The 25,408-nt window shown below is 46.6% G+C and overlaps 10 protein-coding genes across 10 annotated transcripts; 5 read left to right on the top strand and 5 right to left on the bottom strand.

The window, feature by feature from the left end:
* Positions 1–3,713: 3,713 nt before the first annotated feature.
* On the bottom strand, positions 3,714–4,274 carry TRUGW13939_06097 (uncharacterized protein; the record flags this gene model as incomplete). Its single annotated transcript, XM_035489254.1, has 3 exons — positions 3,714–3,910; positions 3,983–4,142; positions 4,251–4,274. 3 exons carry the CDS (start codon positions 4,272–4,274, stop codon positions 3,714–3,716), a joined length of 381 nt encoding a protein of 126 aa, XP_035345147.1.
* A 1,581-nt stretch (positions 4,275–5,855) lies between these two features.
* TRUGW13939_06096 (uncharacterized protein) lies at positions 5,856–6,953 on the bottom strand (the record flags this gene model as incomplete). The annotated part of the gene is made up of 5 exons (XM_035489253.1): positions 5,856–5,905; positions 5,975–6,308; positions 6,357–6,456; positions 6,510–6,566; positions 6,868–6,953. 5 exons carry the CDS (start codon positions 6,951–6,953, stop codon positions 5,856–5,858), a joined length of 627 nt encoding a protein of 208 aa, XP_035345146.1.
* A 746-nt stretch (positions 6,954–7,699) lies between these two features.
* TRUGW13939_06095 (uncharacterized protein) lies at positions 7,700–10,255 on the top strand (the record flags this gene model as incomplete). Its single annotated transcript, XM_035489252.1, has 9 exons — positions 7,700–7,807; positions 7,880–8,197; positions 8,286–8,564; positions 8,616–8,752; positions 9,063–9,081; positions 9,336–9,447; positions 9,550–9,654; positions 9,754–10,121; positions 10,178–10,255. 9 exons carry the CDS (start codon positions 7,700–7,702, stop codon positions 10,253–10,255), a joined length of 1,524 nt encoding a protein of 507 aa, XP_035345145.1.
* Positions 10,256–10,563: 308 nt separating this feature from the next.
* Positions 10,564–12,047, bottom strand: TRUGW13939_06094 (uncharacterized protein; the record flags this gene model as incomplete). Its single annotated transcript, XM_035489251.1, has 3 exons — positions 10,564–11,477; positions 11,532–11,693; positions 11,747–12,047. The coding sequence occupies 3 exons, from the start codon at positions 12,045–12,047 to the stop codon at positions 10,564–10,566; spliced, it is 1,377 nt and encodes a 458-aa protein (XP_035345144.1).
* A 518-nt stretch (positions 12,048–12,565) lies between these two features.
* On the top strand, positions 12,566–14,275 carry TRUGW13939_06093 (uncharacterized protein; the record flags this gene model as incomplete). The annotated part of the gene is made up of 5 exons (XM_035489250.1): positions 12,566–12,727; positions 12,775–13,011; positions 13,061–13,495; positions 13,553–13,705; positions 13,766–14,275. 5 exons carry the CDS (start codon positions 12,566–12,568, stop codon positions 14,273–14,275), a joined length of 1,497 nt encoding a protein of 498 aa, XP_035345143.1.
* A 301-nt stretch (positions 14,276–14,576) lies between these two features.
* On the bottom strand, positions 14,577–17,281 carry TRUGW13939_06092 (uncharacterized protein; the record flags this gene model as incomplete). Its single annotated transcript, XM_035489249.1, has 5 exons — positions 14,577–14,721; positions 14,779–16,468; positions 16,533–16,806; positions 16,861–17,001; positions 17,054–17,281. Coding segments are annotated over 5 exons (2,478 nt in total), but the record flags the coding sequence as incomplete, so codon positions are not given.
* A 288-nt stretch (positions 17,282–17,569) lies between these two features.
* Positions 17,570–19,684, top strand: TRUGW13939_06091 (uncharacterized protein; the record flags this gene model as incomplete). Its single annotated transcript, XM_035489248.1, has 6 exons — positions 17,570–17,613; positions 17,673–17,824; positions 17,889–17,979; positions 18,046–18,583; positions 18,636–19,534; positions 19,591–19,684. The coding sequence occupies 6 exons, from the start codon at positions 17,570–17,572 to the stop codon at positions 19,682–19,684; spliced, it is 1,818 nt and encodes a 605-aa protein (XP_035345141.1).
* Positions 19,685–19,964: 280 nt separating this feature from the next.
* On the bottom strand, positions 19,965–21,791 carry TRUGW13939_06090 (uncharacterized protein; the record flags this gene model as incomplete). The annotated part of the gene is made up of 3 exons (XM_035489247.1): positions 19,965–21,152; positions 21,208–21,644; positions 21,752–21,791. 3 exons carry the CDS (start codon positions 21,789–21,791, stop codon positions 19,965–19,967), a joined length of 1,665 nt encoding a protein of 554 aa, XP_035345140.1.
* Positions 21,792–21,876: 85 nt separating this feature from the next.
* On the top strand, positions 21,877–23,022 carry TRUGW13939_06089 (uncharacterized protein; the record flags this gene model as incomplete). The annotated part of the gene is made up of 4 exons (XM_035489246.1): positions 21,877–22,218; positions 22,271–22,365; positions 22,419–22,774; positions 22,841–23,022. The coding sequence occupies 4 exons, from the start codon at positions 21,877–21,879 to the stop codon at positions 23,020–23,022; spliced, it is 975 nt and encodes a 324-aa protein (XP_035345139.1).
* A 556-nt stretch (positions 23,023–23,578) lies between these two features.
* On the top strand, positions 23,579–25,390 carry TRUGW13939_06088 (uncharacterized protein; the record flags this gene model as incomplete). The annotated part of the gene is made up of 2 exons (XM_035489245.1): positions 23,579–25,272; positions 25,333–25,390. 2 exons carry the CDS (start codon positions 23,579–23,581, stop codon positions 25,388–25,390), a joined length of 1,752 nt encoding a protein of 583 aa, XP_035345138.1.
* Positions 25,391–25,408: the final 18 nt, after the last annotated feature.

Genomic DNA, 25,408 nt, shown 5'->3' with positions numbered 1-25,408 from the left:
CGGCAGATGCGTAGACTCGCCTCTGTACCTAGTTGAACTGCTCGGTAAAGGTCCTACCAAAGGAATCATATCAGAGGTAAACCCCATAATTTCTCACTATTCTTTCGCTTTATGATGATGTCGAGAGAGGATCACAAAGGTCTTCACGGAACAGCTTTCGGGCTGCATTTTCCAGGTTGCGCATGAGACAGGGCTAATTCGAGATATGACTAGATCTCCTATCCCAGGCTGTTGGGTGGCATAGTACAAACCTGATGAGAGTGATCGAGGTTATGCCGATTCACGTAATTCACGATCGTTCAGGTTGTGAGCGAGGGGAGGAGCCTCCAACTCTATGACTTGAAGCATGTCTGCGGACAAGATAGATCTTCCCGCGAAGGCCGGGTAATAGATGGCTTGCGAATCCATTTATAATAGCTATACTATTTATTATTTTAAATTGTACTAGTTAAGGTATTAACCCTGTGTAGCAGTGATAGTGTATAAGTTATTTAGATCAGGTTAATAAGATCTACTAGACGACGACTAGCCCTTTTTGTGACCCTCAGGCTCGATGTGAGTCTAATCACTTAATTCTAATTTAACTACTCTACTACACTGATATGCCTGTAATCTTGGAAAACATTTTTTTTAACCATCCCTACTCCTTACAGTACACTACACAAAGAGTAGAGACCTCCTGTTATGATTACTGACTCTGTCTAGTCTTTGTATTGAGACTTTGGCCAATATACGTAGTTTTCTCAAATCATGGGATCCTAGTTGGAGTCTAACGCCTTCTGTAGTATCCAGGACCAGAGTTAGCAAAATATGCTAATAATCGTCTCCCCTTATCCACTCATCATAAAGCAACTTCTCTGCTGAGGGTCGTTCTTCCGGTAACCAAGCCAACATTTTCCGCATTAAACATAGAAATTACATCTTTTCCTTTTCCTCTAGCTGTTTTTTATAGAGCTCAAGAGACTAGCCATAAATAGAAATAGAGGTTTTTCAGTTACCTATAATATATAAACTTAAAACCAGAAATAAGCCTTAAATACAAAAACGACCATATAGGCACTTACCATTTTCATCCCAATAATCTAATAATTCTCTAGTTTTCTTACAGAATTCGTCAGGAGGAAAACCAAGAAGAAATATCATTTCTATAACGTATTGCATCTTATCAAGTTCTCCCAGGCTCTTACCCCTAAAAATGTTCCTCCCTTCGAATATCATCCATATCTAATATAAAAGATTAGCGAAATGCTGCATTGTAGGGATAGATTAAATTACAGTTTAGCCAAAGCCCTATATATCAACTTTATTATTCCAATCAAGGCCAAGTATCACTTCCAGTGCTCTATATAAGGAGGACATAATAATGCCTTTATGAATCTCACCCAAGCGGGCTTCTCCTAAATCTAAAACCATCAAATTTCCAGGAAGATAGTGAAGACAGTTCGTTCTGCTCTAAAACAGATTCATCATCCACTCCCGCCAAAATGTTATTAGGCTAGATATCTAAAATCATAGTTTTTATGAGTAAAATACGTAAAGGATCTCTAAATGTACCTGTATAGATAATATTTATATAATAGAGATAATCTAGGGTAAAAAGAATATTCTAAGCTATAGCTTAGAGAAGAGAAATAGTTAGTATTTATCTAAGAAGATATTCTATACAGTTACTTATATCAAGGCTTGTAAGAGGATAAAAAATATAAATATAAATACTATAAAGTCTAGTTACTTCAAATAAATCGCTAATGAATCGGACAAACTTCTATTCAGGATGGTTATCCAGGTTTCCCCAGAGATGTTTAGTAATAGCGACTTCTAGTAGCATTCTCTTACTTTCTATATTGACTTTTTAACACTAAATGATAATGTTCCCTGTTCAATATTAATAGTATATTATACAGGAAAGTATTCAACACTTACTGAAAATCGCGACAGAGCTATTTGGTTAAGGCTAACCCATACCCAAGTTTCATAAGGCCCTGGTACTGAGACTGAAATATCTCGCCAATGCGCACTAGATAGTACCTGTCTGCAATATAATGTGGAAGTGTCTCCTCCTCGATCTTTTCAGAAGGGTTTAGATTTCTAAACGCGTGATTTGAAAGCACGCGCGGTGGTGATATGCTCATCTGCTTCGATTTTGCTTGCAAAATACGAAAACACCGAGAAGGCTGAAAATCCAAAAATGGTATCAAGATTTGGGAGGGGGTTTGAGACAAACGACATGACCTTTCAAGTGCTGCAGTGATGGAATTTGCCATCTCTATGGACAAGACGTTCAGATTGCAAATAAAATGAGATCCACATCTAGGGGTTAATTTAGCGCCCGCATACATCCACTTTCAAGGCTTGCTCAAGGCTCATATGTATGTATCATTGGTTAATATCGAAACTCAGCAGCATATACATTATACAGAGCAGTAAGGAATACGGTTAGCTAGTATTGCCCCTCTGTGTTTGTTACGGGCTAGGTCCCGTCTTACTGGCCTAATGTAGGTCCAGGAATTGAGTAGATTCGAACGTGAGAAAGAGAAGGAAAAGGTTCGCAGGGGTTCGCATTGTCGATACAGGTGAGTGTGGGTCTTGGGGGCGCCCTAGCGAATCTGGTGTAGCGTCAGGGGGTTCTTCTATGGCGGATCAGGTGCGGACCAGGTGCGGTTATTCTACGAGAGCGAAGCCTGAGTATCCCAGGGGCTAGGACCCTAACAGTGTTCCAAAGTTTGAATTTGCTCTCTAGTTGGCAGCGACTCTTCTGACAACATAGAAAATTATTACATAAACAAATTCACCTGATTTATATACCTTGGGCATACATACATGCATATGTAGGCCGTGACACAAAAGGGCATACGTGTCATAGAAGTAAACTTTCTAAATATCTGGACAATTCACAAAGAGCTCAAGATGGTTTCGACCTCTATTCTTTGCGCTCTTTTCTCCTCCACCCTGGACCCTAATGCATCAGAATCCACAGAATCGGCGTCGTGGCAAATATGACCAATGAAATGAATGTAAAGCACCACCCACAGCCCATCGAGTCAATCATCTGGATGATGACGGGGGCTTCGCCGGCGCCGAGCAGACAACGGCAGAGATTGTTACCTGCTGTGGCTGTCGTCGGGGACATTTTTATCAGTGACTGACTGACTTGATGGTCGGCCGACAATGGTTGAGTGCAGGATAAAAGATGTTTCCAGACAGTGGTGAGACCATGCCGCATACAGCAGCCATGATGATAATAAAAAAACGAGTGCCCTTGGGGAAAACCGAATAGCGTGCTGCTTCTACATTTTGTAGTATGTTTTCCCTTCTATGGTTACTGCCTTTGTGGGAGTCAAAGTCAGTATGGCTATCGTTATTACTAGGGGTGTCGACTGGAGTAGCAATGATGGCGTCTTGGTCGGTCTTGTTATTCTTTTCGACATTTTTATGCATAGTGATCGCGTCTTCTTCTGCGCAGCCTTGCATGGTTGGTCAATATCTCTGTGAGTATAATAGTTGATAGAGCACTTGCAAAAAATAACAAGGGAAATTGAGACGCATATTTTTGGGGATTCTAAAGAAGACTTTCGTATTATTTGTCTTACCACCCCACTGCGACATATGCTATCCAAATCAATCGTGTCAGTGCACGCCTTCTCCAGGCATTCTGCAAAGACAACAGGATCAGGGGTATCATCAAATTTGCCGCGCTGAATCAGCCTACCCGTCTAGGTAAAGATGGTCGCTATAGGATTCGTGGACGTCTTCTCCCCTCTTTGGTACGCGCGGAAATGGCGTGTCACAGTGCCGTGAGCAGCTTCGCTCTCAAACGCTTTGCCGTCTGCTGTGGTGAGAACTGAGTTCATCAAGCCTAGCGACCCCAAGCCCTGCGCGACAAGGTTGGATTGGACATCGCCATCGTAGTCTACCAAAAGAAATTCGGAGTAAGACTATGCCCCATTTCTTTTATCCGCGGGAGAGTAAAGGTGTAACTCACTCTTCAAAGACAAGACAAATCCCACCTCGCTCTTCATCATGTACGCTACCATATCATCAATGAGGCGATGATCGTGGCGGATGTTCTGCTTTTTGAACTCAGGTTCTTTGATCGGTTCAATGGCATCACGGACGACTTGATACCGTTTTTTGATATCGGTCTAAGTAACATTTGTCATTCATCGCCGTCCATTTCGTCGATGGAAGTTTTCACCTGTTGCCTGTAAGCTATTTTGCAAGTTAAGGCATGCAGGTCATGTAGTGCATACGCTGATCATAGGAATCGCTGACATTTTTGACAGCAGAGGTTTGATTTTAATAAAGTGCACTTTGAAGAAGGCTACAGACACTGTAAACTGATGTGAAGACTCTCGAAGTCTGCGTTCAGGAATTCAAGAATATTGTACGATGGAGGCCAATCTACTTTATGGTATTGTTTTATACTTGTTTTTTAAATACTGAAATACGTTATATTAGTGTCCTGTTTGATTACTTTCAATTTCATAATTGCTAATGAAGCGTACGATACGCCCAGAACTACGCGCTACTCACCCGGTTGTGCGCACCAATCCAGTGACAGGCTGGAAGTCAGTATTCGCGTTTGGACACCATGTTGAGAATATCAATGATTTAATGGGGCCTGAATCCAAGAGATTGATGGATTGGTTGCTTGATCTAGTGGTTGGCAACCATGACAACCAGGTGCGCAACCGTTGGCAGAATAAAAATGATTTGGCCATATGGGACAACCGGGGTGTTTTCCATACTGCTACTTTGGACTTTGAAAGATTTGGGGAGAGGCTAGACCATCGAACAATTGGTTTAGGTGAGAAACCATATTTTAACCCCAATAGCCTCTCTCGTAGGGAGGCCCTGAGGGATGAGACGTTATCTTCTCGATCCCTCCGCTTGCAGAGGGCCTTGATTTTGGGAATGGTTTGATGTCAATTTAATCACCTACCTCTAGCACTGTTGTTGCTAGACATTCAAAGCTCGATCTGCTTCGTAGGGATACAATTTACACCCTCACAAAATTCAAATGTTATTTATAGTAGAATTAACTACATACACACATGAATGGTCAGCAGAAGATTGATTGATTACATGGGACATGGACGCCAAATTCCCGGTATTATTATATATAAACTTCACAAAAAGGAATATGCAAACAGAAAATAACAATAAAACATATATTGCAGTGTTGTGTCTCATATCAATAAGTCGTATATAAATTACGAACAACTCAAAGAAGTCAACGAGATGTAATGGAATGTAGATTTCCTTTTTATAGTAAGAGCGATAAGCCCACCTATCGACTGTAAACTGGCCTGGTGCATGGGCAGTTAAGAGCCAACCATTTGTTTAGAGGCGGAAACGACGCAGCAGTGGTGCTGGAAGACACAGATATCGACCGTGTAGCGCCGCATGTAGCAATAGGTGTGTGGTGGACCTTTAGATAGACGAGTATCGCCATCATGCGCGTGTACACCTAGGGGTTGATATACGACAAATTCGTCCAAGCCTTGGTGAAATCCACAAATTCAGCTAGGGCTTCTCCAGCAGCCCGAGAATGATGCCAATGGTGTCGTGACACCTCCAATTCAGAATAAGATTCAGTTCAATAAACTAAGATTGAGGTTGATAGTAGGAGATGAAGTTTTCCTGCTAGATATCCAGACTAATTTTTATTGAAAAACTACATATTTTGAAATGCCTAAATAAAAATATCTTTTCGCCAGTGCATCTCACACAACTTGTGTGATTTCGACTGACAATGGGCGACGCAAGCAATGACAATGCTTTGCCCTCCACAAGTACATGAAGCAGTTGGAATAAAGCTTACCAAACAGCCATTTTAAACGTCAGCAAGGAATTTACTCGGCCGTATCAAGCTCGTCATGACCAGAAGGGGGTGGGTCGAGAGCTGCTGAAATGTCAGTAATTGATTGACAATTGGGTATTCAAGACAAGAAAATCAATATGGATGACGTACGCTTCCTCTCATCGCCGTTGGTACCATTTTCATGGTCGTCCTCGCGGCGTTCTCTATCATCAGGTCGCTCACGATCCTCTTTCAAATCGCGCTCCCGATCTTCGGGGCTGCGGGACCTGTCACGGTCACGGTCACGCTCTCGTTCGCGATCGCGGTCGCGGTCTCGATCACGTCGATCATAGTCCTTGTCTCGTCGGTCATCTTTACGTGGTGAGTAATCACCACGTCCACGGCGGGGAGATGGAGAACGACCTCTACGAGGAGGAGTGCGGTCTCGACGACGCTCACGGCCAGAGTCAAAGCGCCACGATGCAGATGGGGGAGTACGCGCCCACTACTGATTGATTAGATTGGTTTCCTAAAACCATGAGCCTGAACTTACCTCGATTTTTAGCAAATCATCGCGGCCGATGCGTTTATTATGCATCTCATGATAGGCATCGTCTGCGTCACGACGACTTTCGTATTCAACGAACGCAAACCTGTAGTGATTTTTGAGTACAGCACCATATAAGGAATTCCTTGGGACACCTACAGGCGGCTTGATGCTGTGCGTGGTGCCGGAATGTCACAGCGAACAAGGCGACCATATCTGGTACAGTCAAATTAGACGTTCGGTTCAACACACTTTGGATAGGGAAAAAGTTTGAACAGATGAGAAACAATAATGAGAGTGGATTGTCAGCGGTTTGTTAAGAGGAAGGGTGTGACCGCCGCGTCAGGATAGCCGTTTCCGTTCTTCCACAGAAGGGTCAAATCGACGGGGTAGCGGGCCCAAGGACGACAGACGGATTCAAAAGCCGAAGTATTGAATCGGAGAAAACGTGATGGAGATGGGGTTGGTTTCGGGGAGGGATCGAGGAGGTCGTAGACCATCGGCGGACAGGACGTACCGTTCGAATTCGTATGCGAGATCGCGTGCCCGGGTTCCGTGGCCGAAGCCTGTGACGTACAGCGTTGTTCCGCCGGAGCGAGACATGGTGCAGAGTAGACAAAATCGATGGAGGGATCGATTCAGCTGCGAAGTGATGAAGAAGGGACGTTGGAGCTGTGGAACCAAAAGAAGAACGACGGAAATTCCGGCTGGCGGGGAAGACCAGCTTGACGCGAACGCGCAAACAGGACAAACAGCCAGGTTTTAGCCGCCGTCCGGGATGGTTACGTTTGCTCCGGCCAACGACGCTGGCTTGGCCAACTTCTATAGCTCTGATCTCCAAATTGACAAGGCGGTTCCAGCAGCATTCGTCTTTCATCTGCGAAACTCAGCCGGCGCCCAGCCATTCCTACTTTTGCAGGCGTACCGCACGTCCCCAGCTGAAGAAGCTGGTATTCCCGGAGCCAGCTTAGTCCTCGTCGTTGGGCGAGCTTCGATGTTTTTGCCTCGCCAAAGAATTGTCCATCATCCCAACGTTGCACTGCATATTCTTCGTTCGGAAGCGATTTCAAGCTAGAAAAGCCAAAATACAGCTACATTCGTTATCAGCCCCGTGGCCATGACTCAATGAACCAATTTCGGATTACATAGTCAGGGTTTCTACATCCTTCATGGCCAGCACAGTCAACACCGACGTGGACTTAGCCTACAGAAAGAGAATTAACCACAGCTTGGACAAAAGCTCTCCACTCTTTTGATTCCCATACTTTTCCTTGTGCAGCCTACAATCCAGCCACGGCCTTCCCCCCCCCAACCCATACCAACACCGGCGGTGCGATCTATTTGCAAAAATGAGTCTCAATCCGCAGAATTCAAGCCAGTCCAATAAACCTGAAGGGGATGACAACGATCCCCAGGACCTTGCACCTCTCACAATGACGACAGGAAGTTCTATAGCGGTAAGCAGAACAAACCACGCTATGCGCCATTTGCCGTCATAGAGTGAAATCTAGTACTAGTATCTAACGTAGTCGCACGAGCAGACTTCATACCCATTTCTCCAGCGGACACGGGATAATCTAGCCGAGCCTGTGGTTGCAGCATTCATCGCCGGTGGAGTAGCCGGAGCGGTTTCTAGGACGATCGTTTCACCTCTTGAGCGACTGAAGATTCTACTTCAAATCCAGAGTGCAGGGAGACAGGAGTACAAGTTATCAATATGGAAGGCATTGGTCAAAATGGGTAAGGAAGAAGGATGGAAAGGCTTCATGCGCGGAAATGGCACCAACTGCATTCGCATCGTCCCCTATTCAGCAGTGCAATTCGGAAGTTACAATATTTACAAAAAAGTGAGGCCCCTTATTCTCCACTTGTGCCAGAAAAAAAAAGTTATAGTGGCCAACTTTACAACACGACGGGTACTGATTCTTCTACCAGTTTATAGAGCCGGCCCCAGGCGTTGACTTGACACCAATTCGTCGCCTGATTTGTGGTGCCTTTGCTGGAATTACTTCTGTTACAGTGACCTACCCACTAGATATTGTTCGCACGAGGCTCTCCATTCAATCGGCGTCTTTTGCAGACCTAGGTAATCGACAAGCCGGTGGAAAACTGCCAGGCATGTATGAAACCATGGTCCTTATGTTTAGAAACGAGGGAGGCATACCAGCCCTATACCGTGGGATTGTTCCCACAGTAGCCGGGGTGGCACCATACGTAAGTGACTGTGCATGATATATTGGCCGTCTTCTGACAATATCGGTATAGGTGGGACTCAATTTCATGGTTTACGAATCCGTCCGTGTCTACTTCACCCCTACTGGGGAGAAGAACCCGAGTGCTACAAGAAAGTTGGCTGCCGGCGCTATTTCCGGAGCAGTTGCCCAAACATGCACATATCCCTTGTAAGCTCCTGCTGTTCTGTTACCTGGTTCTTTCATACCGACTAACCGGGCAACTAGTGATGTCCTCCGGCGGAGATTCCAAATAAACACGATGACGGGGATGGGATATCAGTACAAATCGATATGGGACGCTGTCAGAGTGATCGTGTCCCAAGAAGGCATCCGGGGACTTTACAAGGGCATAGCCCCCAATCTGTTGAAAGTTGCGCCAAGCATGGCAAGTAGCTGGCTGAGTTTTGAGCTCGCGCGTGATTTTTTGATCGGCATGAAAGAAGAGCAATGATTTGAGCCATCGTTGCTTCTGTGATAGAAACCAGTTCAAGAGCCATGTATGTAAAAAGTTACCGAAGTTAGAAAAAACCTACAGGGCTGTAACATTTGGACAGCACGTTTGGCGAAGATAAACCAATACACAAATACTATGACAATAATTCAAGCGATATTCACTGATCAAGAGGAGTAATTACCAAGTAGTAGTACGTAGTGGTAATAGCTGGGCGAGGAGCCGAGGAGTCGCGCTAGGCCATATTTGGTGTTAGTCTGGCTCGGGACCGCGCGGCCAAAATAGGACTAGTGTAGCTAGGGCTCAACCCACACACAGCCGCTTCCCTCAAATTTGTCCCAGTCGAACTCACATTTTACCGACGAGCGACAGATAACCGCGTCCGACAAACCCAACACATCAGGAGCCATGGGTAGGTCTCAGCATTTCGCAGTCGTTCTAATTGAATGGCTCGTTGCAATGATCAATATTGCTTTTTTCCCCTTGTTCTTGCCGTGCTGATGGATCTGGATAGGTATCGACTTGAAGCGCCACCATGTGCGCAACACCCATCGCCAGGCGCCCAAGAGCGAGAACGTCTATCTCCAGCTCTTGGTGAAATTGTACCGATTCCTCGCTCGTACGAACCCTCCCTCCCAATTATCGCGAAAGCTAGAGTGCTAGGTTTTGCGAAGAATTGGTTCCTTGAAAAAAAAATAAAAATTTAACATGTCCTCAGGCCGTACCGATGCCAACTTCAACAAGGTTGTTTTGCGCCGCCTTTTCATGTCTCGCATTAACCGCCCTCCTGTTTCGCTGTCTCGTATTGCCGCCAACGTTACCGAGGCGCAGAAGGGAAAGACTGTTGTTGTTATTGGAACCGTCACCGACGACAACCGCCTTTTGACCATTCCCAAGCTGTCCGTCGCTGCTCTCCGTTTCACGGCTACCGCACGCGCCAGAATCGAGAAGGCTGGTGGTGAAATCCTCACTCTCGATCAGCTCGCCCTTCGTGCTCCCACTGGTGCCAACACCCTCTTGCTCCGTGGCCCCAAGAATGCCCGCGAGGCCGTGAAGCACTTTGGCTTTGGCCCTCACAGCCACAAGGTAAATATATCGGCTATTACATTCATTGTATCGTTTTTACTAATTGCTTCTTGAAGAAACCATATGTCCGAAGCAAGGGCCGGAAGTTCGAACGGGCCCGTGGTCGCCGGAGGTCGCGTGGTTTCAAGGTCTGAGCGCATCATTGAGCGCATCATTGATGGAAGATTTACTCGGACACTCACACTTTTCTTGTGTGGAATCGGCAAATTGTTTTCGACTGTGCTTGTGTAACGGTTCTTTAGGATCAAGCTACCAGGTCGACCAAAAACCAGTCTCATTATTTGCAAAAAAGGCATACCTTGAGAACTACATCCTTCGAATGAATTACAAAAAAATAAATGTTTATTTGTCTTGGGCTCTATACGGTTAATGTGATACGTTCATCAGGAGTTTTAAAAGCTTTCAACTGGTGTAAAATTGATCCTAGAATCTAAGTGCCATTTCATGACGTGAGCTGTAATTTTTCGTGTTTCCATCTTCTGCCCCCGGGCTGCCCAGAGTAATCAGCCGCAGTGTGGCCTTCGCCTCTGATTAGATATTTATAAATAGTCAGACCCTCCAGGCCAACCGGTCCCCTGGTGTGGATTTTGTTTGTACTAATTCCGACCTCGGTTCCAAATCCATACCTCATGCCATCTGCAAAGCGACTCGATGCATTCCAATAGACGCCCGCACTGTCTACACCGGCCATGAAAGCGTTGGCTACGTCTCTGGACGCTGTGATGATGACGTCGGTGTGCTTGGACGAGTGGGCATTGATGTGAGCAATGGCGGATTCTACGGCAAGTGGCCCGGAAGCCTGAGATGGTACCGTCTTGACAGCTAGAATGAGATCTAGGAACTCGGTGTCGTAATCTTGGTCTGTGGATTCTTGCAGCAGAGTAGCTTTCTCTGGGGAGAGGGCCTTTGTGAGGGCGGCTTTAGAAGCCTGGTCGCAACGAAGAGAGACCCCTTTGGCAAGCAAAGCTTCGGCTACCTGAGGAAGAACACTTTCGAGGACTGTCTCATGCACAAGAAGCGTTTCCAGTGAATTGCAAGCAGCGGGGTAATCGGTTTTCGAGTCCACGATGACTCTTGTTGCAACTTGGGGGTCAGCGTCAAGGTGGATATATGCCGAACATAGTCCGTCTGCATGGCCAAGAACAGGTATCTTTGTGTTGTCTTTAACATGTCGCACAAGCTCATTGGAACCACGAGGAATAACCAAATCAATCAAGTCATCCTGAGCTAGGAGGGAAGATACGGCATCGCGTGTTTTGACGAGCTGAATGGCCGGTGTAGGAATATCCGTCTTTGATAAAGCTGTTGATATCACCTCTGAAATGGCAATAAACGATTCCGTAGATTCTTTTCCTCCTGGGGAAATTTTTAGCAACATAGAATAATTTCAAATGAGAAACCACTACTAACCTTTAAGAATAGCAGCATTCGCAGACTTAATGGAGAGAGCAGCGATATTGGCAATGACTTCAGGACGGGCCTCGAAGATAATCAGGAGAACCCCTAATGGGCAGCTAACCCGCTCCAAGACGAGGCCATCATCCAACAGAGTTTTCATAGTGATCTTGCCGACTTTATTACATATCAGTCCGGCCCTTGCGTTTTGTCCATATCTTCAAACATACCTGGGTCTTCAAGGTCTCTGACACTAAGAATCCCGTCTAGCATATCCTGATATTTCCCCGGTCGAGACAGGTCGAGCCTTTTCAAAACGCTTTGGTTGAGTTTTCCATCCTCTGCAGCTCGCGTAGCCAACGCGACATCTCGAGAATTTGCTTGGAGGATGTGTTCTCGGTTTTCTAACAAGGCCGAGTGCAGCACCGTCAGGGCATTGTTGCGAGACTCCGTGGAGAGCGTGGCGATGCGGCGAGCTGCAAGAGATGCGCTCTTTGCAATCTCCGGCGCCGAAGACTCTGTCAAGGACATGATTTTGGTTTACCTCGAGTTGCAATGAGTGCCAGAGGAGCGATGAGTCAACACGCAAGGGTCTACAAATGATTGTATGGGAAAAACATTTTCCGAAAACAAATTTTAGTGGATATCACACTTTGGACAGACAGCAGTCCGCAACCAGCCAACATGGCTTATTGTAGGTTTTGCAATTTTTGAATCTACGGATACAACGAGACAGTATGCCCTCTGGATCTACAAATTGAGCATGTAGATCCTCCAGAAGACAAATATTGAAAAAAAAAATATCCTGGTGTTGTGCGGGGTATCGCTCCATCTGAAGGCGGTGAGGCACCTTTTGAGTATGACGCATCTCCGCAGGGCGGCAGATTTCGCTGTGTTATCGCCGAGTCACTATCGACGAGATGAGGCTGCGTTTGTGCCGAGTCCCCAAACAAGCACTCCAGAGCCACCACGTTGTCAGGTGAGGCAGATCATCCGGTGTGTGCTGGTATTGAACCTCGTTGAAAACGTCCTTTGGAGCTGAATTCGCCATGGCGGATCTCCTTCCTCGACTTTTGTCCTTTCCTTCCTCATCGCCCACTGCTTTCGAGGATGGCTACAATCTCCATGTTCGCGAATTTATAGCGTCTGTGAACGAGCTCCTTCCAGCTACTATTGATGGATCGGCACTCAAACTGGATTCTATTCTCGAGGTAAGCGTCGATAGTTGAGAGCTATGCTTAGCTTCTGACAGTAGTAGCATGTCGATCCTTCGATTCATTCCTTGTCGTATCTCTTGGTCCTGCATTTCCATGGAAAAACGGTCGAAAAGTCTCCTCACACCGTTGCTGCGAGCGACACAAGGCTAGGTGGTAGCTTTTGGGCGAGATGCCTGTTATTTTTGAGAACATTCGACCCAGTTCAAGTCAGGCATGCGGCAAATGAATGGCATAAGCTGGTCGGGTATGTTGCCAGATCAGCTGAGAGGGGAAATAAGGTATTTTTCTGTCGTTATCCTGCAGAGGGATTCAAGCTGACAAGGGAAGCCATTTCTTGCGGTTCGACCCATCAGAGATGCCATCATTAGAACGGAGCTATCTTCAACTCTTACCACTACTCACGTGCTTCTAAGCCGCCTATGTCTTTTGGCTAGAACATACACGCTTGCGTTGCCAGTTCTCGACCACACAATCTGCCAGTTCTCGACGACGGCCGATAAGCCTAATCATCAGCAGAACGAATCGGAGATAGATATTACGGCCGACCTCCGGTTGTTCGGACCTCAGTCGAACCTGTCTCATACGGACCATTTACGTTACTTCTTGTATGGTGGAATGATTTACATGGCGCTGAAAAAGTGGAACAAAGCACGTCATTTCTTGAGCATTGTCATCTCTTCGCCTGCCATCAATTCAGTCAGCCTGATTATGGTGGAAGCTTATAAAAAATGGGTCCTGGTGAACTTGTTGGAGAAAGGAGTGGTGAGAGAAAGATAAAAAAACGATTTCAACAAAATACCATCTGCTAACTACGACAAGGTTGCACCGTTACCAAAAGTCACACCGCCTCTTTCAATAAAATTATACAAGGCTCTTGCAAAACCTTACGACGCCTTGGCCAGCACCTTTGTCGCTGGTGAAGCGGAAAAGTTACGGGGGGAGGCCGAGTTCGGACATTCCATCTGGCGCATGGTAGGCATTGTGCTCTTGCTATAGAGACTTTATATAGGTATTGACAGGGTGCTTTTATAGGATAAAAACACTGGCCTCGTTCAGCAGGTTCTTCTCGCATTTCGCAAACAATCCGTTCTTCGACTCAGCTCCACATTCGCCGCGGTTACTACAATAGACGTATCGAGGAGGGCTTTGTCGGGAACAATGGACACAAACGCAACTGAGCGATACATACTCTCTCTTGCAATCCAAAAACAACTTTCTGCTTCGTTGTCACATCTTCCGGGGGAGTCAAAACCATCCATGCTTCGATTTTCGACCGCCGGCAACACCCAAAGCACGGAACTGGAGTCTGACTTGGAGAAGCGTCTCTTGCTCCAGCAACAAAAACTTAGTCTTCTGGTTCATAATATACGAACTAGCGACATAAAACTGGAACTTGGCAGGGAATACCTTGACTATTTGCGCAGAGGCCAGAAACACAATGAAGGCATGTCCAAGGACGGAGGCCAGAGCGGTAAGACCAAGGGACAAGATATCGATCCAGATCTCGATTTCGATGAGGATATGATGGGCGATATGCACTAGACGTAGGGCCTTGTCTTTAACTATACTATGATGCTAGGATTATTAGTAGTCTTATTGAGCGTGGCTTAATACATTCAATTAAGAATCAAATTGCCCCATTGATATTTATGATATCCATAGAAAAACTTATGCTATTTTGGCGTGCTCCTGTATGTTTTCTATTGGAGTAAAGAAAGAGGCTCTAGACCCGGCTGCAAATGACGCAGAACATTTTTGTTATCACGGCTCATTCATATAGAAGACTACCCATCAAGTGATATGCAAGGCAACCAGTCTCCCCACCGTCGATTCATGCAAGGCTTTATGCTCGTGAGAAAATGTAAACATATGCAAACTGCTTCATCTCTCCAATGTTGTCGGCTTCCACCACCTTCTCATCATTGAACAGGACCCAAGACACCTGCTTAGTACCGGGGATATCTTTGCGTATAAAGGCAACGTAATGCCTATCATAGTTAAAAGTTAATTACATTATTCTCACAAATGGTATGCAGCGAACTTACCCAGCATGAAGTGAAGCCCCTTTATGGCAAACGAGGGACTGTAGTTTGTAGCTCGCTGGTAGCGATGCGCTGCCAGGTGGCTCTTGTACTGTGGCCGCTCCCGTGGCTTGATTTTTGTTAATGTGAGCATCCCAATCGTCCGGATGACTGAAAACCCAGTCGAGTGCCCTGTTGACGTCACCGCCTGTTTCTGAAAGAGCCACTGCAGCACGTTCGGGCTCAATTCCCATCTCTCCAAGCTGACTGATCTTCTCGGCATCATGTTGCGCCGGTCCAGAGTTGGTGCTTAAAGAAAGTGGCTCGTCAATGTCCGGGTCTTCCATATGAGCAAAGAGCCAATTCATTGCACTTTCCGCATCCGAGTTTCCTGTTGCGTGCAGTGCTTTTTCACATCGCACTTGTGGGAACCCCATACTAGCGAGCTGCTCCAGCGCTTCTGGATTCGCCACAAATTGAGATTCGGCTTGTTCGGGCTCGTCCGGAAGCAATTCCTCTGTCGGTAGAGGGCCGGGGGATAGGTAGGAACTCAAGTCCAAATCCTCGTCGCCAACCTCCACTGGGATATTGAGCTTTGTGGGAACCCAATTAATCAGCTCGAAACGACGAGCATTAATAACAAGTTCCCGAGGGAGAGTTTTGAAGAGAGACCGTTTGCGGAAGCCTTTATCGCTGCCACAGCCTGGACATTTGAGTTCAACATTTTCCACTCCCGTGAAGATATCGAGACATTCTCTAATAGTCACCGATTGGTATGCACTATTGGGCTCCTTCGAGGCATCATCAGATATGAGAGGACGAGCAGGTACTTGGATGGAGATGTTGTCCTGTTCATCATACTTGTAGCGGACCTTCTCGCACGCCAGACACTGCAGCCGTTGTTCAAGAACAAACCGAAAGCTATCCACTGGATTGCTGTACCCATCAGAATGCTTTGATAACGATACGAGCTTGAAGAGGTGTTGGAGAAACTCGAAAGCATCCTGCTGTCTCATTGTGGAAAACTCCGGATGGCCGCGACCAATGAGATACTTAAACATCGCAGGTGCTAGCCCCTTTTGATGGGGCACCTCTGCAGAGTCCGGTGTAGCTGATACCACAGAGTCGGACTTGGAGTATCTACCGGACAATAAACCGTCTGCAAGCTTGCGCATTTGTGTCTCGAAATCCTCAGCGGGACTAGTGGTAAGTGGCGATTCTTCGTTAGGTCGGAAATATCGTTGTTGAAACTCTTCCAAAGAAAACAGGCATTGGACAATGCTGGCCAGGTAGCAGCTATTGCCTAAGTTTTTGAGACCAGTAAAGCCTGGCCCGAAGATAGGCTGCAAGGTGTGCCCGTCTTCTGTAGTCATGGCAAACTCCCACTTGAGATTCTGTTCTACCTGCAATTCCATGAGGCTCTTTTCGGTTTTATGGCTTTCCGCAATGTTAATTCCCCAATGGGCCAAGTGAGACGCTAACTCTGGGTCTGTTCTTTCTTCATTACAGGTGTAGCAATATATATCTGCGCCACCTTCGGGTGTGATAGAGCCAAGTTTAACTGCAACACCATGGGACAGAGAATCAGAGTGCGCAAGAGCATGAGAGTTGCCGCCAACGCCCCCGAACTGACTCCGTCCACATGCGACATTGCCACACTCTAAGCAAAGCCACAGATTCTCTTGCAGTTGGCAACCTGAGCACTGGTTTAAACCTAAAGATATATGAGCATGGTAGTCTTCGGGTTTGTGTTTTTTTGTGTGGATAGGCTGGTATACCAAGTTTTTGGGCATCGCTTTGCTCTTTCTGAACCAACATAAGAGTATGTTCACAAGGAACAAATTCTTGTTCCCACGCCTTGACTTCCTCCTGCCTAGAAAAGGTCAAAGCTTTCATCACCCCATCTACCACCTCAGCAAGTCTTCCGCTCGGATCCTCAATATCCTCGACTTGGCATTCGTAGCAGACAACGGTAGTCGATGTATCGTAGCGATCTTCTTCAGTCTCTGCTGATATAGCTAGCTTCGATATTTTTTGAGGGGGCTCGTCGCGCTAAGAGACACGGTCCATTAGCAGCTGCGTGTTCAATCATCTGATCTGACGAACCTGGATCTTTTTCCTCGTCCGTCTGATATTCAGGGCTAGTGAGTGGCCTTGCAAAGCACTATGAAGCTGCCCATGATTTCTTTCCCCGGTGCACCCGCCGTTGAAGCAGTGGAGGCAGACATTCAACCCGCTCGGATCATCCTGTTTGGCGGTTAAATAGAGACATAGGCAAAAATCAAGCTGCTCTCCATACAATTGAATCAAAACATTGTGTGCAGTCTTCTCTGTAGACAGGCTGCGTCGAAGTGGGAGGCCGGATACCTTCAAAGCAGGGCGTTAGCTTCAGCTTCACAGCTTGGGAAATTTGGCACGCGGGGCAGCAAAGCCAACCAACATACCTGCGGTTTCGATGTGAGGGCAAACGGCCATCTTGGAAAAGTACCTGGCAAAATATGTTGTATGTGCCGGGAACAAGAATGGCCCTGGGAGTGAGATGAATCAACAAACAAAGCACAATCGAAGACAAGAAGTTAGAAGCTTTGGATACGTCAGCGGTTGACCCAGGCAGCGACGACACTGTCCGCCCGCCTAGTGCGGGGCGCTGTCCGTTCTTGGTTTAATTGCCCCCGACGCGCTTAGCCGCGCCACCGCACGCGTTGTTTATTCTTCACTGCTACACATACCATCTTGCTCGACCACCACTCACATTTACATCAAGAGCACCTTTGGCCCGTGGCTGTGTGCTGCTATCCCATAGATATCCGTCCCGATGGCTTCTGATCCAGCTTCGCTCATTTCCGTGGGGTCCCTGCGGTCAGTATCTTCACTTGGTGACCTGCCCTGCAAACTCCTGAAAACTGATCGTTGTATAGTGCCATCTTCGACGAAACTGCAGGTGCAGAGAGTGAACCCATCGTCCAATGTGTGCAGATCAAGCCTCTTGCTCCCCAGCCCAACGGGCAGGAGCGATACCGCGCTGTGTTCAGTGATATTTCCAACTATGTCCAGACCATGCTGGCTACACGTAAGCCTCCTTACATTTATTGGCGTGTTTCGTTCAATAATAACTTTACAACCCGATATTTCAGAAGCAAATCACTTTGTTACCGAAGGAGGCTTGAGAAAGGGATGCATCGTCCGCCTCAAATCATTCCAAGCAAATCTCGTCAAAGGCAAAAAGTATGCCCAGTTGCCCCGAAAGGAAAACAAAAATGACTCGTATCCTGACACAGCTAACCGTTGTAGAATCTTGATTATCCTAGATCTAGACGTTCTCAATGATCTGGGCGAGTTTGAGAAAATTGGTGAACCAAAACCCCTGGAAGCGAAGGGCGCCGAGGAAGAGAAAGCCCCCCCAACAATATCCAGCAACGGCTTCTATGGCGCAAAGCCCCACCCTGCAGAGGAGGGAACCCGCCAGAGGACAGAGAACTATCGCCCTGTATCGAATACCGCACACGCTACCATCTATCCTATCGAAGCCATATCCCCTTATTCCAACAAATGGACAATCAAGGCGCGTTGCACAAGCAAGTCAGCCATCAAAACTTGGCATCGGAACAACTCTGAAGGAAAACTTTTTAGCGTTAACCTTCTTGATGATAGTGGCGAAATAAGGGCCACGGGGTTCAACGATCAGTGCGACCTGCTATATGATCTCTTCCAAGAGGGCTCTGTGTACTACATTTCGAGTCCCTGCCGCGTTCAGATTGCTAAGAAGCAATTCTCAAATCTACCGAACGACTATGAGCTGACATTTGACAGGGATACCGTTGTGGAGAAGGTAAGCCAAATCATTCTAGATAATCAAAGCAGATTCTAAGCTCTTGAGACAGGCTGAGGAACAAAATGACGTTCCTCAAATTCGATTCAACTTCACAAGTATTGGTGATCTCCAGTCAGTCGAGAAAGACACAACTATTGACGTGATCGGCGTGTTGAAGGAGGTTGGAGAAACCTCTCAAATTACTTCCAAGACAACAAACCGACCTTACGACAAACGAGAGCTCACGCTAGTTGACAATACTGGGTTTTCTGTCCGTCTTACTGTCTGGGGAAACACAGCTACAGCTTTTAGTACAGTTCCGGAGTCAGTAGTAGCATTCAAAGGCGTCAAAGTCTCGGATTTTGGAGGTCGGAGCCTCAGTTTGCTAAGCTCTGGCACAATGACGGTTGACCCAGACATGGAAGAGGCTCATAAGCTCAAGGGCTGGTATGATGCACAGGGACGATCAGACACTTTTACTTCTCATGCCACGATGCCCGGTGCAACCGCTCCTGGGGGTGGAAAGCTCAGTCAGTTCAAGACAATTGCCCAAATCCGAGAAGAACAGCTAGGCATGTCAGAAACGCCAGATATGTTCTCGCTCAAAGCCACCATTGTCTTTATCAGGCAAGAAAACGTGAGCTACCCTGCCTGTCCTTCTCAAGGCTGCAATAAAAAAGTGAGCGAGTTGGATCCTGGACAATGGCGATGCGAGCGGTGTGACAAGACGTATGAGAAGCCTGAATACCGGTATATCATGCTCATCAATGTTTGCGATCACACTGGGCAGCTATGGCTCAATTGCTTCGACGAAGTTGGACGACTTGTGATGGGAACATCAGCGAATCAGATGGTGGAGATCGAGGCGGACAACAAGCAATTGGCCAATGATATGTTTCAGGATGCCAATTGCCAGACATGGAGCTTTTGGTGCAGAGCCAAACTGGATCATTACGGAGACCAGCAGAGGTAGGTTCCCTGGATTTGCTACTGCCGTCAACCATTGACTAATAATTTCGGAACAGGGTTCGCTATCAAATTTCTTCAGCCAAGCCGATTAATTACTCTGATGAGGCTACTCGCTTGACCAACTTGATTGAGTCTTACACCCTAGGATAAAATGTTATCCTTGTCCTGTTCCAATGCTTGTGGTCATGTAAAACATTCAAGTGTTCAGATTTTCCAAGTAAAATTCTACTTGTATCGAATTCGTTTTTCCGTACTTAGTCTAATAAAATTGACATGCCTCTGATGAATATCTTTGCTTATTTTACCTTGTCGAATTCTTCATCTAAAGCGAAATGATGAGATGGTAATTCTTATGAACGAAAGAGGTATCATATGATGTCATGCTAGCATATTAAGAAATTATTTATATATAGCAATTAGACAGGTAGAATTATACAAGTCTCTTAGTACGCTTCAAGGGAGAAAAGTTCGACTTCTCGTTAAAAGTCTGACGAGAGGCACGAAGAGCCTGTATTCCCGAATGCAAAGTCGACGTGAGTCTTCTGTCCTTTGTTGGTCTTTCCAAATCGTCGTCTTCATCATCAAATAGCGTCTTGTCACGCTGCCCACCTAAGATTTTTCGTTTTCTTTGAGGCTGTTTCCCTTCCTGAGAAGCTTTGCTAGCTGTGGCGTTTTGCAATACTCGCGCTCCTCCTTGGCCGGGCAAGGTCGTGTCTTCGTCTAATGATTCATCACTGCGATTGTTTGCTTCATGGTTCTCAGAGGCCTCTTCTTCATCATCTACCTTTCGTCGATTTTTACCATCAACTTTTTTGGGCGGTTTTTTGTTTTCCTTGCGGCTGTCAACGCGGGAGCTGCTCTTTGACGGCTTCGGTTTCTTTTCGATGCGATGCTGCTGATCAGAATCCACTTCAAGATCCTCATCCGAAGTATTTGGAGAGTTGGTAGTTGGTTTATTGCGGTTCAGGTAGGGGGTGATTGAGAATGTAGATTTCTCTCCGGGCGCGGCGATTTGTCGTTTGGGATCTGCAGCAGTACGAATAGCTCCTGGTGTTGCAATTGTCATATCAGCATCAAAACTGTTGATACTATGGCCAAGGGAAGAGTCTCGTTGGGATAGACTACTTTGGCGACCCTGGCTAGGTCGTGAGAGTATGTGTGGGTTGGATTCGCTTTCTCGATATCCCTTCAATTTGTCTTTAGCGTTGCGCAGTTGTTTTCGTACGGTCTGTAATCGTTCTTCTAGAGCTTTCTTCTCATTCTCCCACGCGGCGGATTTCTCACGCTCTTCCTTTTCTAGGCGGCGTTTATCTTCAATTTCGTTCTTCAGCTCTTCTTGTAATGATTCCAACTGACGTTGAGTCTCGCCTCCCGCAGTGGAACCGTTTGCTTTATTTCGTTCAAATGCACGTCTCTCGTCTTCCATTTGGATTTCGAACGAATTCAGCTGTCGTTCCAAGGCCTGTTTCTCGGATACAAGAGTTTGGTAGGAGCTGGTCTGGTTTTTAAGATGTCCGATCTCTTGCTTCAGAGCAGATATTTCTTTGGATAGGGCAAGCTTGTCGGCCGATATTTGCTCGTAGTCGGACGATTTGTGGTTTTTGGTAAGAAGGTCGCTCTGTAAACAGTTTAGGACCTGTGTATCGCAATCAGACAGACACAGAGCAGCATACCTTTATTCCTTGCATGGTCCGATTGTTCATTCGTAGAGAGGATTGTAGGCTTTTAATTTCATCGTTGGCGTGAAGCAGCTGTTGATTCAAACTGTCCTGAAGTTGCGCAGACTCAACAGCATCGTTATCCAGTCGCTCGCATTGTAGCCTCAATAATTCGTTATCCGTCTCAAATATCTGGCATGCCACACGCAGCTTACGAGCGGCCTCATCATCCACGAGGCTCTCTAGTTGAGACACGGTCTTTTCGTACGCAATCTCGAGCTGCGCAGACTTGAACGACAATTCGTACTGAATAGCAAAAATAACAACAATGAGTGGCTGGTGGAAACTGCATTCTGGGGGACTGCGAAACACACCTCGCGGGCAAGACACAGCCCATTGTGGCAAGGAAGACTCGCTTTCATCATTATTATCGACAGTGGTCAGAATGGTATCTTCATGCGATGACTGAGTAGTATTCCATTTAATTAACAGGACGCGCAGCAGGCGCGTGGCAGCAGCTTTCCATATAGAGATTAGAGCCGAGTGGGGCCGCGCATACCCCACAGGTTGCCTATCTCGGGCAAGCGCATCGAGGCCATATTGGACACCTAACGTTAAACCGCCGTGCTGAGCTTCCCTCCGCCTCGACACCTGCATCGCGAACGAGGCCGCAATATCTTCAGTATGCTGTTCCTTTCCTACCTCACCGCTTTGCTCTGCACGGCGGGAGCTGCCTTTGCTGCAAAACCCAAGGTCGACAAGTTCGAGCGCTTTCAATCGCTATCTCACGGGGGCGCCATCGATCTCAACGATAAGACATACAATGAACTCACAGTTGCTCCTCGTGATTACTTCACCGCCGTTCTTCTCACTGCGATAGACAGTCGCTTTGGCTGTGTTCTCTGCCGGGAATTCCAACCTGAGTGGGATATCATCGCAAGAAGCTGGAACAAAGGCCAAGTGGAAGATATCAACATGGTCTTTGGTACCCTGGATTTCACTGACGGAAAAGAAACTTTCAAGAGTGTAAGCGGAAAAGCTTCAGACTTCTGGTGTTGTCGGATCTAACAAATCCCAGCTTATGCTACAAACTGCCCCCGTGGTACTGGTGTTCCCGCCCTCTACAGGCCCATACGCGTCGGCAGATGGCCCCTTCTCATTCGAATTCACTGGGTAAGTAGTATCGCTGCGATTGCCATTGACTTCAAGCTGACAGTGCCGTACAGTCCAATTTCTGCCGATCAACTCTATAACTGGATAAACCGTCATCTCCCAGAAGGCCCGAAGCCTCGTATCGTACGCCCGATCAATTACGTGCGAATTGGTTCAGGGATCACGCTGTTTCTTGGTATCATAACCGTCTTCACGGTCGCTTCGCCATATATCCTACCTGTGCTTCAAAACCGAAATATCTGGGCCGGGATCAGTCTCATCGCCGTTCTTCTCTTTACCAGTGGCCACATGTTCAACCACATTCGCAAAGTGCCGTACATTGCTGGAGACGGCCGAGGTGGAATTAGCTACTTTGCTGGTGGTTTCTCAAACCAGTTTGGCATGGAGACTCAGATTATAGCCGCAATTTGTGAGTGCCTTTCCACGCAGCCAAACATACCAGAAGCATTTCAATACTAACTCAACTGATATTTAGACGGTGTGCTGTCATTTGCAACCATTGCACTTGCACTGAAGGTTCCCCGTATGTCCGACAACAAATCTCAGCAAGTGGCCGTTGTTATTTGGGGTGTGGTGCTCCTTGGAGTCTACAGCTTCCTCCTCAGTGTCTTCAGAGTCAAAAACGGAGGCTACCCATTCTTCCTCCCCCCATTCTGAGTTTTCTAGTTCGTCTGCGACCAACAAGTACAGTATTTGGTTGACTTGTGGCTTGATCAAAACGAACCAATCCTTTTTGCCTCTGCCCAAGCGGGCTTGGTTATCCAATTGAGGAGAAGCAGCGGTGGGAGTGTATGAATATTAGATAGTTTGCAGAGTGCATCGTTGTTTAGAAACCGGAATATACCCATTCCGTGACGACCTCTCAATTAGGCGATGTAAATGGTGATTTGGCCTCTTCCTTGCATCTTCATGTATTGTTTGTTGTGCTATATCAGCTATATAAATCATTCAATGATAATGTTATGTCTTAAAGTGCAATTCGTCCATCTGAGAATCATCCCTTGGCGCCAAGACCAGTTTCAAGGAGTTGACCAGTAATCTTGACGGGAGTGGGTCCTAGGTGTCTATATCAAGCAACGTATTCATTATGATTGATTGATTGATTGAATAATACTCCACGATCTTGCAAAGATGCCCGTCTAACAGCTCGATCGGGAAAGGGAAGGACCACAATCCATTGCGATTTCGAATATAATAGTTCTTAGTCGCTACAATGGTCGAGGGTAAAAATAGCCGCCTAGCTGCACAACAACCACAAGTGTCAGCAGCCCGAGGGACGAGCTATCTGATATTGATCCAAGTGGTATCGCGAGTGTTGACATTTGCTTCAAATCAGCTAGTCTTGCGTCGCTTGTCTCCTGAGGTCTTTGGGGTAGCGACACAATTGGAGTTGTATTACATCACGGTTCTGTTCTTCTCCAGGGAGTGTCTGCGTGCTGCTATCCAACGAGAGCCACTAGCTAGGTCCTCCGCGGACGTATCAGAAAAGAAAAATCCTTCGTCGAAAGATGATAAACAAGCTAGTGAGCAAGAGCGAGAGCACGCTCAGGATGTCTCCCGTTCATCTCAAACGGTGGTCAACATGTCCTACCTTGCAATAGCTCTCGGTATTCTATTGTCAGGCTTCCTAGGAATTTGTTACCATTTGTGGGCAACGACAGAGACCGCATCGGTACCGTTTTTTTACCAAAGCGTACAGCTAGTTGGATTCTCCTGTATCATCGAACTTGGGACCGAACCTTTCTTCGCAGTCGTCCTGCAGCGGATGCTTTACAAGGAAAGGGCTGCAGTAGAAATGACGGCAGCTTTTGCTCGGAGCTTGGCGACCTGTGGGTTTACCATTTGGGCTTCTTGGAAAGGCTGGTATACAGGTGTCTTGCCGTTTGGTCTGGGCTATTTAGCATTTGCTTGTGCTTTGCTGTCTGGATACAGTTGGCAAATGTTGATGCGTGACAAGACACGGGCGTTTTCATTCTGGCTTACCCCAATTCAATCACGGTACGAAGACATTTTCATCGTGGGTATTCTCTATACTAAATATAAAAACAGATCTGGATCGCAATATCTATTCGATAGGTTCTCTCGTCGCTTGGTTTGGCTAGGTGCCAACATGTATCTTCAATCAATCGTGAAGCATTTCCTCACTCAGGGAGATTCCATGATCCTAGCTGCTTTCTCCACTTTGGAAGACCAGGGTATATATGCCTTGGCGTCCAATTATGGTGGTCTCGTCGCCCGCATGGTTTTTCAGCCCATTGAAGAGAGCTGTCGGAATATCTGGACTGGCCAACTCAACACGACGGACAAAGACAGCCGCAGCCACAAGACCTACGTTGAAGCTGCCAAATCCCAGTTGGTTAATGTGATGCGAACGTACTCCATCTTTGCTATCCTCGCCTTGTCCATCGGGCCCAGTACTATTCCCATCTTCTTGCGGTTTTTAATTGGATCTCGCTGGATGTCGCCAAAGGTTCAAGAATTACTATCGACATACTGTTGCTATATCCCGTTTTTAGCATTCAACGGTATCACAGAAGCGTTCGTGTCGGCCTCAGCCAGTCCTTCGGATATGCGAAGGCACGCCGTGTGGCTGAGCGTCTTTTCTGCTTGCTTCTGCCTAGTCTCCTTCCTCTTATTGAACGTTGTGGACTCTGGCGCAGTTGGCTTGGTCTGGGCCAACGTCATCAACATGTCGATCAGGACAATATGGAGCTTTTTTTACATTCGAAAGTATCTGCGACAGAACAACTCGGACTTGCAGGTTTCCGAATTTAGTCCGAAACTTCAAACGTTTGGCGTATTGGTTCTTGCAGCATCTCGAAGAGCGGTTGAGCCCAGTCCATCGTACGACGACTTGTTTTACAATATTTTTGTGCTTGGGTTTGCAGCAGTTTGTGGTATAATGACGTAAGTTGACTTTGACAAGAAATACCACTACATTCATTCGCTAACTCTGAACATATATAGTCTCTTTTCGGAACGGGCATTCATTCTAGCGCAGTATAAAAGCTATTTTCGTGCTTGAAGAGCATCAATATAAGAA

Source organism: Talaromyces rugulosus, chromosome III (assembly GCF_013368755.1).
Source record: "Talaromyces rugulosus chromosome III, complete sequence".
Taxonomy (NCBI): Eukaryota; Fungi; Ascomycota; class Eurotiomycetes; order Eurotiales; family Trichocomaceae; genus Talaromyces; species Talaromyces rugulosus.
This window is presented reverse-complemented; position numbering and strand designations above follow the sequence as displayed.